The sequence below is a fragment of the Berghia stephanieae genome, chromosome 2, assembly GCF_034508935.2.
Source record: "Berghia stephanieae isolate SIO BIC M18660-M18661 chromosome 2, UCSD_Bste_1.3, whole genome shotgun sequence".
Lineage (NCBI taxonomy): Eukaryota > Metazoa > Mollusca > Gastropoda > Nudibranchia > Aeolidiidae > Berghia > Berghia stephanieae.
The window spans coordinates 71,581,375-71,598,030 of NC_088361.1; the positions used below are offsets into that span (position 1 = coordinate 71,581,375).

Here is a 16,656-nt window from a genome sequence, read left to right on the forward strand (position 1 = left end):
TATTGTCTGTAATATTTGTCTGTTTTTTAATATCGCTGTCTTTCCCCTCTTGATGGAAACCTTTAGGTTATGTGGTAGGTTTAAGTAAAAAATGGGTATTGTCTGTAATATTTGTCTGTTTTTTAATATCGCTGTCTTTCCCCTCATGGTGGGAACCTTTAGGTTATGTGGTAGGTTTAAGTAAAAATGGGTAATGTCTGTAATATTTGTCTGTTTTTTAATATAATGCTGGGCTCAGATGAGCTGATATAAAAGGAGTTACAGACGGATTTTGTCATTTTTACATTTACCGTCCATTGATAAGACCGTGTGTCGTTTCTTTGACACAGTGGGAAACGCATGTTTTGTCCTGCTATTCAACTGTAAGCTTTTCTCAATAACTTAGGTAAAGTGGAATATGTGTTAAGTAAGAGGATTGCCGTGCGCATTGGATATCGAACTTAATGCCCGATGTTTTAAAAACGTCAACAATGCTATCGTTACAATATCGACGTCAGGTATCAAAACATGTCAAAATCTGACTTCTTTTTATGTCTTTCTAAACACAAAAAGATACTCGTTCAGCCATTATTGTTCTATTCATTCGCTACTTCCCGAATGGCTTCGTAAAACACAAGTAACTTGTTTGTAAACAAAATAATAAGACACATTTCCTTTTAAAAATATAATAAGTAGTCTACATATTTTATTTTTACAAAATCTGATTTCCACATACCCCATTTTGTTTATAATTTTAAGCACATCGATAATACTTTGACATGTTTACTAATTATAGCTATTCAATTGTCTTTCAATGGGTACATTTGTGCTCTGATTATACAATATTCTCTGCTGAGTGTTTATTATTGGCACGCTCCGTTGACTTGCTAGTCCATATAATTATGAAATAAAGAATAACATTTCAGGATAATAACAGTAACAGAATAATGAATCTAAGTCATTGTCAGTGACAAATTATAATGTTAGCAACAAGTAATCTCTGCATTTGATTGCAACAGTCTGGTATGACATATCTATATATTTGGACTCAGTAAATCGGAAATCAAGATCCAATATATTTCTTGTCGCTCAAACAAACAAAAACCTCAAAATATGTTATTTTGATTTCGAGTAATTTAAAGTTTTGAGTTATTTTCAAGTTGATTTATTGGGTTTTTAAATCGTTTTATTGCTTTCACTATTTTGTAAATTACATATTTTCTTCGATGTTTTGTTAAGAGATACAGATACACTATTTCAATAGAACGGAGAGTTTGTTTTGTCTTGTTTGGTAGTAATTATATATATATATATATATATATATATATATATATATATATATATATATATATAATGTTTATTCAAAAGTGTCAGTCACGCTAGTCCGTCGTTCCATCAACATGTTATTGTTTGATTTCGAGGGGTTCAAGACAATTTTAGGTCATGTTAACTTCATCACCTGTTTATTACACATATCTATTTAATAACCATTGTGAACATTTTACACAAACAACAAGCGCTTTAGTTGGCTAGCACATACTCTGTAACCTTTCCTTAACAATTCCCATAGACAATGCCAACCTGCAATCTTTGCAATGTATTTTTGCAGAAATAATAACTTGCATAATTCATTTTGTTTTGCCAACAGGATTAATCTATAATATGCGTCGAATAGGCAAAAACTAATAACAGTTTTTGCCTTATATAATCGTGTCTTGACAATAAATGTACCTCTATATACAACTGATATATCATAAAATATATGGCCCCGTCGGCATGACACAATAATGCATGATATAAAATTCCTTTCATCAAGAGATAAGAAAATTAGTTGTCATGGAGACTTTTTCAACTGTTGCCAGGTAAAGAAAAAAACCCAGATGTTTTGGGTTTTTTTTGTTTTTGTTTCTTTTTGTTTTTGTTTGTTTGTTGTGCTTTGCTTTTTTTGTTTGTTTTTCTTCCCCCCCCCCCCCCCTTGAATTTAGAATTGTCAAATGATTTCATTAATATTTGATATTTTCATTGCAAAATTTCTACCCAAAGTGTCAGGATAGAGGCATAGTAATGTTATTGTTATCAATCCTAATTTCATGGTATTTAAGGACCATTTTATTGCTTTTAATCTGATACTTTTAAAAAAATCACAGGAGTAGTTAAATTAGAAATAATTAAGGGGCGGCTTGGGTCTAATTATTAGAAAAATCCTTCAAAAAATTGATTTTGAGATTTTGGTGGAAACGATATCTTATTATCTTAGAAATAATATTATTGAAGTCCAACTTAAAGGCACGAAAAACACGGTCGAAAAGGGTACAGGTAGTAAGAAAAGTGTGAAAAACGGAAAGCTATTTTCTCAATATGTCATTTTTATAAGGGTATGATAATAATGATAATAATAATAATAATAATAATAATAATAATAATAATAATAATAATAGTAATAATAATAATAATAATAATAATAATAATAATAATAATAATGATAATAATAATAATAATAATAATAATAATAATAATAATAATGATAATAATAATAATAATGATAATGATAATAATAATAATAATAATAATAATAATAATAATAATAATAATAATAATAATAATAATAATAATAATAATAATAATAATAATAATAATAATAATAATAATAATAATAATAATGTACTTTATTCATCCAAAAGAAAATTTTTGTACAGACGTATAAAATGCCGACAATGATACATACATAAACATAATATACGTAAATACGAGTGTAACGCGGTAAAATAAAATTTGGTATAAAAGTGTAAAGATATAAATATCTAGAAAAGGAATATTGATGTCAACATATAAGAAAAAAAGATCAGTAATAAACTAAGAATTAGTTACAGTATAATACTATTGTGAATTTACTGAGAAAAATTACATACTATAAATTACATGGCACGTAATGTGGGATAAAAAGGTCAATAGAAAAGTTATAGTAAGCGATTTTATAAATTGATGTTTAAAAAATTGTGGGTATGGAGTAATTTTAAGGAAAAGGTTTCAAAGTTAAAAACAGACGTAGACCAAAATTTATAAATTATTTTTCTTATTAAACATTCTGCAACTGTAAGGTAAAAAGGATCGGAGGTATCTTTCACTTTTTGTTCGTATAGACAACAATCGGTCACTTCTGTTCGACTTAGTGATCTGAAGATTTAAAGGGTGAGTTGGATTATTTAAAATATTACTAATTTTTCTTAAGCAGTATTCTGAATATAAATCATTAAAAGACATAGATCCTGTAGTAAATTTATTAGCTCTTTTAATAATCATGTGAAAGTTAGCTTTTGCTGAGCTAAGACAATCCCCCCCCCCCCCAAGGCTGTAATACAATAAGCCAAAACACTTTCTATTACAGATCTATAAAATAGCGTATTAAGGGTTTTGTCAATGTTAAGTTGGGACAATTTCCGTAAAAAGTACATTCTTTGATTAATTTTACTATTGATATAACTGGAATGTATGTCCCACTGTAATTTGTTGTCCATGGTGACTCCTAGATATTTGTATTCTACTACCTGTTCTACTTTTTCATTTTTAATAGTAATATGGTCTTTTGTATTCTTATCTTTTCTAAAGTCTATAATTAATTCTTTGGTCTTACTAACATTCAATTCAAGGTGGTTATTTCTTTCTTTCTTATAATTTATTCCGTTATTATTAGTAATTAGTCCATGTAGAGTTGTATCGTCAGCAAATTTTAAAAGGGGTATGTTTAAATCTGCGCCTTTACAGTCGTTTGTATAAAGTATAAAGAGCATGGGAGAGATTACACAGCCCTGTGGAGCACCAGTATTTATAGTTTTGTTATTGGAGACATTTCCTTTTACTTGTATATATTGTGTTATATTTGTAAGGAAGTATGAGATACTTTGTCAAACGTTTCTCAGAATCTATTCAATGAAATTGTCTGAAAGTTTCCACAGTTATCACAGGGATAATGTTTTATGTCACCATAGATAGATTTTTATGATAAGGTGTGTGTTTGTTTAATTATAATCCAAATTATGAATTTTCAACATTAAATTTGCCATAACATTTTGATTCTCAACGTTGTAATGTTCTAATAAAAATGCCATAAGCTAAAGCTGTAAAATCTCTCTATGGTGACACACTTTGCTACAATGTTGATAAGAGTGAAGAATATGGAGGTCATTCCTTCATTAGTTTTTTTTTTTTTTTTTTTTTGGAACGTTTGCCACAAAATTGTTATATTATAGTTTTATGCCAGACCCCAGAATTAGGTCGCACAACGGGTATCGACACAGATAGTTTATATTTTTCACCACAATATTTTTGTAGCCTACATACAGAATGATTTAAACCACCCAATATAGGTCATTCAATTATTTTTTTTTAGAAAAGACCCAAACCGCCCCTTAACCCTTTCATTACCAGCCATTTTGTGAATTTTCCCTAAAATTTCACACCCACCCAACACAATAATAGTTTTTTCTTACACAAACAAAAGCAACAAATACATTCTATGCATAATATAGATCAGCAAAATGAACCTTACAACACAGTGTCACTTTTTAAAGCTATAATAAAACATTTTTCTTTAAATTGTATGATTTACAAAAGAAATCTGAATGATAAAAGTGATGGTTGGATCGTAACGAATTTGACGATTTTCCAATGGGTGGTAGGGAGAGGGTTAATCCATATCTGGCGCCTCCCACTACCATCTTACGCACAGCAGAGTATAACTTATGTACCATTTTGATTCTCGAATGGCGTTGACAACAATTCAACTAATTTAAATAAACTAAATCCACATCAATACCTAAATCATTTAAATGAATTTTGTTGAGTCAGAATATAAATAGAATCGTTTCATTGTGTGTATATATATATATTCCTCCCATTGTATGTGTGTGTCTGTGTGTGTGTGTGAGTATGTGTGTGCTTGTGTGTTTATGTGTCTATGCGCGCGCGCGCACGTGTGTGTGTGTGTGTGTGTGTGTGTGTCCCACCATTTTCTCCCTATATTCCGACATCATCATATTACCATCCTCTTCTCCTCGTCTTCCTTCTCCTCATTCATAATCTTTTCTGTCATTTTTCCATCTTTTCGTTTGTCCCCCTTTCCAATTAATTTTTTTTCATCCCCTACGCTTTTCTTCCATCGCCTGTTTTCATCCGCAAACTTGCTCACAGTTGAATTTGCCACCTTTTTAAGTACATAAGTGTGTGTCCGTGCGCGATTCTGTGTGTGTGTGTGCGTGCGCGCGCGCGCGTGTGTGTGTGTGTGTAGTTTAATATCATAATAACTTTGTTTCGGTTTTCATCCGTAACATTTCTCTAAAAGTAATGGGTCTCTCCATCCCTCTCCCTTCAACCACCGTATAATTAAAGTGTATTTTCTTATTTCTTATCAGTCTTGAATAGTTAACATACACATAACATAATTTATTTGGTTTAGAATATAATGGCCAAAATGTACCGTGATAAAACGGAGTGACAAATAACAAAAAGACACAAAGTGATAACACGCCACAATAAAAATCAATTGAATTACTTTTGTTAACAATCTATAGCCTGAATAAATAAGGACTGACTAAACTGCCGTATCTCGTCACTAAACATTCTATTTTCCTTTTGGTTGGAAAACTTTTTCGTTTCAAATAAAAATCGATTAAAATGACTCTCATCCCGTCAAAAAGTTTCAACTTTAAACTCAAAGAGGCCCGAGGTTAAAGACTTTTTGACAAGTTGGGAGTTATATTAATCGATCGATATTTGCAACAAAAGTTTTCTTGTAGAACTTAAAGATGTGATTTGACAGAGTGCGACCGAATGGTCGATGCCGTGAAAATGTCAAGCCTTGACCTTGCTATTAAGAATATGACGTGGCGTGGAAATAAGTAGGCGGGAAGTTTGCCAATGGATCAAAGAGTGATCGGCGTTAAAATTGACCGGTCAATCCATGTTTCATTATTATTTCTTATGCGTCAAGTGTCATAGAGTATCATAAATGCCCGTCTATTGAGTTCGTGCATTCCTGAACGTTGTGGAATGTGTAATAGTTGAACATTCTAGAAATTTTGGAACAAAAAAGATTAGATTCTAAATGTTATCTAAAAACTATTGCATTTCTTCAACTAATTTATTTGTCAAATTTTATTTTCCCGCTTTCATCTCATCTATTCATCCCTCATTGTGATATTTGACCTCCTCCTCCTCCTCCTCCTCCTCCTCCTCCTCCTCCTCCTCCTCCTCCTCCTCCCTCCTCCTCCTCCTCCTCCTCCTCCTCTTCCTGTCGCTTTCCTTTGGTTAAATCTATAAATCTACAATTTGCTAATTTCCTGGTGACAACTGTAAGATATGATGCCAAGTTTGAGTGAAGACAAGTCTCGCCAGTAAAGGTTTAAGGGCGGTGAAAGAAAATCATGGGCAGATTTGATTAAAGACGACGTGCACATATTTGCAGGTCGGATAACCGAAGGCTATTATGGGCTTGGTTGACATTGTTATAATGGAGACTATTTTGCGTGAATGTATGAATAATTCCATTACACTAATGAGCCCATAACAATTTGGGCTATCAACCTATAAATAAATACACACCAAACCTTTCAGTGTGATTCTTTTTCTATCTTTTTTAACTACTTATTTTTAAGTCTTTCTTTCCCTTCCAAAATAACTCCAATCACTATTAATAAATCAAAATCTATAATTTTCTCCAACTAGTCACTGTTAATCTTAATGTTATGAGTATAATAATCCATAATTCCTATCTCAGTACGTTTTATTTCCCTTTCGCATGAAGACATGCTCTTATGAGAACAACATGATTAGAAAATGGCATATTATTTTCTCGTCTCCGAGCGACTTCATTGCACTCTTTACCTCTATGAACTTGATTTTATGGTGCACAGAGTGATTTTATGTTTCGCTATTAAGCCAAGGTTGAGGAAAAGACATTAAGGCCTTGTTCATTATGAGAGTCAAATAGACAGCAGTTATGATCGTATTAAAGAACATAAAAGCAGACAATTTGTGAGAGAAATGTAGACGCTTGAGTGATTGATTAACCCATGTTTACTCATCGTAAAATAAGCGGAAATCCTTCCCAAGGATAGAACATTTTGATCTTTGCGATTATTTCCAATTTGGGATGGTGCTAAAAAATTAACTGTCTAAAATAATGGCTACTTGTGAACATTTTTAAAACTTTATTTTGGAAGTTTGATGTCTGATAGACACTGCTGACTCATTTTAGCGTCTAGAATTGGATTATTTTTTTCAATTTAAGAAGAAGAAGAAGAAGAAGAAGAAGAAGAAGAAGAAGAAGAAGAAGAAGAAGAAGAAGAAGAAGAAGAAGAAGAAGAAGAAGAAGAAGAAGAAGAAGGAGCGGGGCGGAATAAGAAAAATTATTTGAGCATTATCTATTAAATGTTCTCAAAGTGCTTTGCAGTGAGGAGGAAGAGGAGGAGGAAGAGGAGTAGGAGGAATAGAAAATGGAGGGGGGGGGGGGGGGGCGACAGATCCACAATGTGCTCAGAGGCGCGTTACAATGCAAATAAAACACAATAAATCGATAATTTAAGCATAAAATCTATCATATTGGAATAGCATTAATCAATTTGTAATTTAATTACCACGCACTGTGCTACAAGATGAAAATTTAGGATATCTATAACATGTAGGCCTAATAGAAATGTTAAACATCAAATGGTTTCCTAAAGAGATGTGTTTTGAGTTTCTTTTTAAAGTTTTCAAAAGTTGGACATTTTTTGAGGGATGAAGGCAGTTGGTTCCATAAGACGGGTGCCGACTGGCTAAAAGATCTCTCACTAAAAGACGATCTACAGCGAGGAACTTGGAAGAGATCATGACCACTGGATCTAAGTTCTCTCTCCGGCACATAGAGATTAACCATGTTTTGTAGGTAAACAGGAGCTGTCTTATTAAAACAAATGACAAATGACCTCAATGACCAGTGCTGCTGGGGAAAGTAATTTGCTATAGACCAACGTCGTATTCATAAGTTAAATGTCTGTTTCATGCTACAGAAACAGGGATATGAGCTGGGGGAGAATGTAAGCATAGTTCTTTCTGTCAAATCAAGACATCAGGTGAGAAGTCTCGTCTGAGAGAGTGTTATAATCTTTCACGCCGTGTAACCTTGCAGAAGATCGGCATGGGGTCCTGGGACTATTTTGTGATTGATCTACTTGGAGTTGGACGAATGTGATATTGCTCAACCAGCATTCATAATAGGCAGAAATGGGTACAACAATATTGATTATAAAGGCGATTGATTGCATTGGACTCAATTGGCTATTTGGAATGGGCCAGCGTCAAAATTTCAGATTCATAATGTTCTTATGAGACTAAGTTACACATCATTACACATTGATCTTGCAAAGAGAGTAGTATTTTTCTCTTCAGTAATTTTTTTAGACTTTCGATGCCAACAGTTTGGGTCTAGATATGGAAGCTGAGATGCCTGAATATTAATCAACATATTGATAATGATTGGGGTAATAATATATTATAGACCGTTTCAAAATACATGATCACACATTTCGATCTGTCTCTCTCAAACCGTGTTATGTACCTATTGTTATGAGTATTTGCATACAGTCTTACTAGACCAAATTAATCCTAAATTTGAATAATTTCTCAATTATGGTTGTTACACAACTAAATCCTCTGATGTATGGCGGTGTTTTCATTTTTAAAACCCAGGACAATGGAACATTACAGTAACACACAAAATATAACATTATGAGGACTATTTTCAGGAAGGGACCTTGTTTGGACACAGAGCAGAATTCTTGAGCCTACCACTTCAATTTCCACACATAACAAGCCAACAAACGCCATTTCCATCCCCTTTTTCTAACACAATATTTATTTTGACAGCTTTTAGTGAAAAGGGGAGGAAGTGAAATTGGAATATTGAAACAGACTAGCTATCATAATATCGATATAAATAATGATGATGATGATGATGATGATGATGATGATGATGATGATGATGATGAGAATGTATTGAATGATAATGTAAATATATAAAAATATAATATATAAAATAAAATTTATAAAGTAATAATAATAATAATAATAAGTAATTAATAATAATAATAAGATAATAATGATAATAATATAATATAATAATAATAATAATAATAATAATAATTAAAAACAAACAAAATAATAATAATAATAATAATAATAATAATAATAATAATAATATATATATATTATATAATAATATATTAATAATAATAATAATAATAATAATAATAATAATAATAAAATAATAATAATAAATAATAATAATAATAATAATAATAAATAATAATAATAATAATAATAATTTAAAAAAAAAAAAATAATAATAATAATATATAATAATAATAATAATAATAATAATAATAATAATAATAATAATAATAATAATATAATAATAATAATAATAATAATAATAAATGATAATAATAAAATGATAATAACAAATGATAATAATACATAATAATAATAATAAAAATGAATAATAATATATGAATAATAATGATATAATGATAATAATATAATAGATATAAATAATAATAAAAATTAATAATAATAATAATAATAATAATAATAATAATAATAAATAATAATAATAATAATAATAATAATAATAATAAATAATAATAATAATAAAATAATAATAATAATAATGATATAATATATATAATAGATATATATAAGAGATAATAATAATAAAATAATAAAAATAATATATAATAATAATATAATAAAATAATAATAATAATAATAATAATAATAATAATAATAATAATAATAATAATAATAAAATGATATAATAATAATAACAGTAAAAATAATAACATATAAAATAAGAAATATATTAATCATTAATAATAATAAATAATATAATAATAATAATAATAATAATAATAATAATAATAATAATATAATAATATAACTAATAATATACTGTTTCTTTGCTCCGATCATTGAAACATTAGTAAATCAATCATTACTCTTTAAATCCATAGATTTGTTATGGGTCACGATCAATTCATGAATAGAGCACCATGATAAAATTGGAAACCTGGTCGATTCCTGGGTGTCTGTAGGATTCTTTGTGTTTTTGTATTGGTATTTTGTTTTGTTCGTTTTTGTTTTTCTTGTAATTTATTGGGGGGGGGGGGGGGTGATAGATTAGCGTCCTATCTATGGGTTTGAATACAATTGTTTTTGCCGGCTTCAGTTTTTAAAAAGCCTGGAATAAACACTGATTTAACAGCTTTCTTTCTATCGGTTTTAGCTATATAAATTGTATAAACGAACCAGTATTGCGTCATAAAATACTGACCTTGTTATGATCTGGTGTACCATTTATTTCGGATTGTCTTTTTTTTTTAAAGATAATTATGATGTAATCAAATATTAATATTGGCGTATATAACTTGACACCCTAAAATTAATTAACTTTTGACCGTGATCAAATTGTAAAGAGCGTTACGATTCGTTACCTATGGCAAAGCATTAAAACTAAGCTACGTAAAGAAAAAGAAAATACTGTGAAATATTGCAATGATACGCATTTAAACGACGAAGAAACCATGCGTATTCTCCACAAGGTTAGGAAATAGCCAATCAAAACACGACTGTATCTTTTACTGCGATCTGCAAGGTATGACATACACAGCGGTGGAAGGTATCGTATGGAAGCTCCTCAAGAGTCGTTCCGTAAGTGGTTAAGTGTAGCCTTTCGATCTAGTTTTGTATTACTATGACCAATCAGAATGCTTATCTTCAATCAGTTTGACATTTTACTGCACGTTTGTCAACCCTATAACAGATACATTACCTTTAAACATCAGCAGCAGTAAATTCATTCAGAGCGTCCCTCTCATGGCCAAGTGGTGGTGCCGTAACAGTCAGGTCGTGGGTTCGACTCCCCGATGGCGCAATTTTTTACATTCTCGATTTTATTTTGGCACTTTTCTATTCGCTTTATGTATTGTTATTACTAGCCGTAAATTAAACTTTCGATTTTACACAAATAAAGAATTGGAAATGTATAGACTTCTGTTTTCAGTCATTTATCATTGATAAAATTATATCTAAAACGACCGCGGGATTTTAAATGAGTTTCCAAACGTCTACACTTGTTTTTTTTTTAGATTGAGAGCTTGTCACGCAACGCGAGTGTTTTATTCACTCTTAAACACCAACAAGCTTTCACAAAACTTGGCCTACTGTACTTGTTGTCCTCTCCCTACAGTTCAGAGTGGTGGACACAAACCAAGGGTCTAAACCTTTACATGAATAACTAGATTAAAACAAGCAACCAAACAGGGAACAGACAGCGCATACATTTCTACATTCAAGCAGGCTCTGAAGTCTTTAACTGTGATGATCAATCGTATTCTAACGACACAATTTGTTGTTTTCAAGAGAATAATAGCAGCAATTGTAAAAGCATGGGTCAGACCACTATTTATTACTGCTCTCTTGGTGAAAACAGTTAGGCATATGGTTATAACCAGATTTTTTTTTAATGGAAGAAATTAGGAATGCTAAAGGCTTAATTTAAAAACCAATACTTGATTTTTAAAAAAATAAAACTTTAACTTCCATTTTAGCATTTGAAACACGAGAGCATCTTGACTATGATGGCATAGCAGTGACATAATTTATTTTAAAGCAAAAAAAAAAACAAAAACTTTGAAAAATATATATCAATCATTTGAAGGTTTTAAAAAAGTGGACAAAAACCTACCAGCTGCGTTGACAATTCCAAAATCCCATGATCCGATAGCTATGCACAGTAATAGATTGTACAGACCCTGGCCTGCTCTCATTTTTTGTTCGGTGACCATCAGTTACTTTAAAATCAATCTGAAGAAAAATTGCATTCATCCATTAGCTATATACCCAATCCCTTTGTTTTGGATTGATCAATGATTGGTCAAAACTGCTCAATCGCATCACGTGGTCTCTTTCGTAAGTAATGTTTTTTTTTTAATTGAAAACCAGCTCTACTTCATCTGATTCCGTCTGTCCACGGAACGCTGACGCATTTGCATATTAATTTCACATTCTCAATCAGATGGTAGTATATTAATAGGTAATTTCAGCTACAGCTACTTCCCCTCTTTCTTAGAAGAGTAAGCTGGCTCCTGATATCGGACATTTGAGCAGTCGAGCAAAACCAATCAGGTCTGAGGAGAACCATCAGAAATCCCGACTGCTTTTGTTAGCTGGGCAAAACATCTGTCAATCGGGGACCACAGTAACTGGCTTTCTTTTTGTAACCGGCAGAGGTCCGTTGACATGACCTCAACGGCGTAGAGGGCTAATCAACCGTGGCGAAATCAGCCTTTATTCCATTCTTGTACAACAAAACGATTCGCATGCCACTCGGAGACAGGCACGCACGGAGTCCGGTAAGATTCGAGCGTTTGACGTCAACAAATAATACAGATCGGAAAAACAATAAAATCCAGTTATGAGGTGCTCATGGTTTATGGACTGTTTTATACTCTCATATCACAAATATCGCTCTCAATATGCCTATATCAGGGATTCGGTTATTGCTTGGTTTAAAATGATAGACTTTCGTAGCCCATCTTTACCGCGAAAACAACGTTACAGTTTCTATAAATATTTTTTGGATCCAGTGGTGTAATGATAGTACGTTGAAATGGCACACGGTTTAATCTGCGATATGTTTGATGTTTTTTGTTCACTTATTCACCCAACAATGATTTTTTTTTTTAATTGAGCGCAATATCCACTAAACGTACTCACATCGCTTTACATGGGGTCCCTGGACAACAGCAACGCTTAACATGTAGGACGGGACATGACACCTGTGGAGCGATATTACAATTATTTTTTCGGACAGAGACAACGCTGTTAACGGCCAGGTACTCATATTACACATGAGTACAGTGAGAGAATGTGAGTAAAGAGCCTTTTCCAAGGACTCAACTATGTGCCGAGCGAGGCTCGAACCCAGGACCTTCCGATCCGAAAGTGAAATGTCATACCACTAGACCACATAGCCGCACAATGAATTGTCGTAGGTTATCATTGAGCAGAAAATTATAATAAAGACCGTCCATTTAAGAGAGAAAAACTGGAATATATTCTTTTTGATAGTCGTAAAGTGGAATCAAAAGCTTAGAAAAATTGAACGATAAATTGGGTTGGAGGTCCGTGTGAGCACAGTGCGCATAAAAGAACAATTGGTAGTTGGGAAGTCAAAAAGAAAATATAGACGAAAGCTCGCAATGTAGCCAGTCAATATTAATAACCATCATAAAATGTCTAATGGTCACATTTATTAGCACACCTGCTTGACTGAAAATCTTGATTCAAATACTCTTCGTTTCAATTGGATGTGATTCTACTCACTTTAATGGTATTGGATATAATAAGAAAGAAAAGAAAAGAAAAATAATTCTGTTGCCTCTAAGATCACAATCCGAACTTCAGATAATTCAATCTAATGATTGGTAACTCGATACAAAATCACGTTTATTGCATCCACACCAATGATGTCGCCATCTCCCCATTTCCAGATTGAAAAAAAATATTCAAAGGAATCACATTTCTTCTCAATGTAAAACTCATATTACCATTGCTCAGTCATTTCGACATATGAATGGTTGTATTGACAAAAAAGTGTTGGAAGGGGCGGGGGATGGATGTTTATGCTGTATTGGTCAATGGAATATCAGTAACATTGCAGATCTGGAGCTTGCGAAAAGAAATATTATTCTCTCTTTGTTGTTTACAGATGATTAAATAAACGTTACCAACATTCGTCTCAATCAACCCATGACAATAATTGTGACGAAACTTCAGGCACCTTCTTTTCATCGAACACCAACAACATCGAACTTAATTACATATATACAAAAGCACTTACTTCTACAACTATTGCTACTACTACTACTCCTCCTCCTTCTCCTCCTCTCCTTCCTCCTCCTCCTACTCCTACTACTACTACTACTACTACTACTACTACTACTACTACTACTACTACTACTAGTACTACTACTACTACTACTATTACTACTACTACTACTACTACTACTACTACTAGTACTACTACTACTACTACTACTACTACTACTACTACTACTACTACTACTACTGCTGCTGCTGCTGCTGCTACTACTACTACTACTACTACTACTACTACTACTACTACTACTACTACTACTATTACTACTACTACTACCACTACTACTACTACTACTACTACTACTACTACTACTACTACTACTACCACGACGACGACGACGACTATTACTACTACTACTACAACAACAACTACTACTACTACTACTACTACTACTATTACTACTACTGCTACTACTACTAATACAACTATTGCTACTACTACTCCTCCTCCTTCTCCTCCTCCCGTTCCTCCTCCACCTACTCCTCCTCCTCCTCCTTCTCCTCCTCCTCCTCCTCCTCCTACTACTACTACTACTACTACTACTACTACTACTACTGCTGCTGCTGCTACTACTACTACTACTACTACTACTACTACTACTACTACTACTAGTACTACTACTACTACTACTACTACTACTACTACTACTACTACTACTACTACTACTACTACTACTACTCCGCCTGCCAAAATGTGGCCCCTTGAGGTGTCATGTGGATCTAAATGCATATAAAATTAAATGATTTGGGCTCAGTTCCTTCTTATTTTCATATGTGCCTGGATGCAGCACCTTATTCACAATGAACAATTCTGTTATTTTAAATAAGGTCTTCATCAAATACAGTTGTTATGAAACGTATTTGGAGCTCTTTATACAATCTATTAATTGTCAATAAACGCCTGTTATGTGTTAGTTATTTATTGACGAGGAAACAGAAAGCATGTGGAATTTAATAGTGCATGCAGTAAAACAGAAACTATTGTAATAAACACTCAAATATAGCCAGGGTTTATTGAAAAACATTATTTCGATACTGCACATTTAGCCTTTCAAACAAAAAAGTACTTACCATCTTTCAGTTGGCAGTCAGTACAAATAAACAGACAACCCAAGTAATCTTGATTCTAGAATTAGAAAGAATGACAGTGAACTTTGCAAGTAAGAAAAACAAACGAACACCAAGATTCCATTAGGTAGACAGTTTTTAAATATTCATTGAGAGCAGGTTAACTTTATTTAACTGCAGAATACTGTAATTAGAATATTTTTCATAATTTTTATTTTTGTTAAGAAAGATGAGTGTTTATAGAAACCGAGTTAAGCGAAATTCGAGGTGTCTGTATACAGAAAACCCTAAACAAATGATTATCACCATCATCATCATCATCATCATCATCATCATCATCATCATCATCATCATCATCATCATCATCATCATCATCATTATCATCATTTCCATCATTATTAATATCATTAAATTCAATGCAGGTATTGTCAATGAGGATTTGGCTCCAAAGCTGCATTAAAATTATTGTCTAATCTTTAAAAAGTCGGGGAGGGGGCATTTTAAAAAAAGGTGTCATGACAATGATGGAAACAAAACCAAACAATACCTAGTCAAATGGAATTGAAGCTTCAATTCATAGAGAGGGAGGGCGAGAGAGAGAGAGAGAGAGAGAGGGAGAGAGAGAGGGAGAGAGAGAGAGGGAGAGAGAGAGAGAGGAAGAGAGAGGGAGAGAGAGAGGGAGAGAGAGAGGAGAGAGAGAGGGAGAGAGAGAGGAGAGAGAGAGAGAGGAGAGAGAGAGAGAGGAGAGAGAGAGAGAGAGAGAGAGAGAGAGAGAGAGAGAGAGAGAGAGAACTGAAGACCAGCAAATTATTCAAGGGTGTGACCATGTGGACACCCCGGGAACATTAACGTTTAAGTCAGCTCCAGTTGGGTTTATGAACGAAGAGCAAGCATTATATGAAGTAAGCCAAGCAAAAGCAGTAACGGTCAAAATGGAATATAACTACGGAAAGCACTTCACACTGACCAGAGTGAAATTCAATTTGTCGCCTGTTTGCCATTAAATCTACGAAGAGTGATTGTCAAAATTGTCATTAAATCAATAAATTATAGTATTTATGTCATGTATTTGCGTCATTCACGGTTTCTATTGGGCTGGTGCCAGTATCAATGAACCAAACTGCCGATATTTCAATGCTGGCGTGGCTGTTCATTATCTCGCTGTATCATGAGCTAGATAACAAACATATTGTCTAAAAAACCAGAAATCTTAATCCGTTCATTTGACGATGAGCTGCAAGAAGTTATATATTAATATTGCAAAGAGAGAATCGGCAACTGTAGACATTTAAAATGATCAGCCCTATACTGACAAAACGCACTAATTACTTAAAATTAGTTTTTTGGCCAGAAAACATTTGATTAAAGGATCAATCAATTATTATGACCTCTGAATAAAGACTACATAAAGTAATTGAAAATTAATTTCTGCCAGTTTTAATATCATTCACATTTACCCGCTCACTTCTGAGTTGAGACAGAGACAGTGAAATATTCCGAGCAATCATAGAACCATTTGCTTGTGAGTCCTATTGTTTTTCCTTCTGAGCCTCTCCCCCCCCCCCCCCCCCCCCCCCCCCCACTCTCTCTCTCTCCCTCTCTCTCTCTCTCTCTCTCTCTCTCTCTCTCTCTCTC

The 16,656-nt window shown here is 32.8% G+C and overlaps 1 protein-coding gene and 1 long non-coding RNA gene across 2 annotated transcripts in view; one reads left to right on the forward strand and one right to left on the reverse strand.

Moving 5' to 3' along the window:
- LOC144965481 (fibrocystin-L-like) overlaps positions 1–12,257 on the reverse strand; it is an 88,329-nt gene extending 76,072 nt beyond the window's left edge. The window contains exon 1 of the mRNA XM_078900861.1: positions 11,759–12,257. Within this exon, the coding sequence (XP_078756987.1) occupies positions 11,759–11,858 (100 nt within the window). The 5' untranslated portion in view covers positions 11,859–12,257. The remainder of the gene's footprint in view (positions 1–11,758) is intronic.
- Positions 1,633–16,656, forward strand: part of LOC144965483 (uncharacterized) — a 55,795-nt gene continuing 40,771 nt past the window's right edge. Inside the window, exon 1 of the long non-coding RNA XR_013644026.1 lies at positions 1,633–1,841. This is a non-coding gene — a long non-coding RNA (uncharacterized LOC144965483). The remainder of the gene's footprint in view (positions 1,842–16,656) is intronic.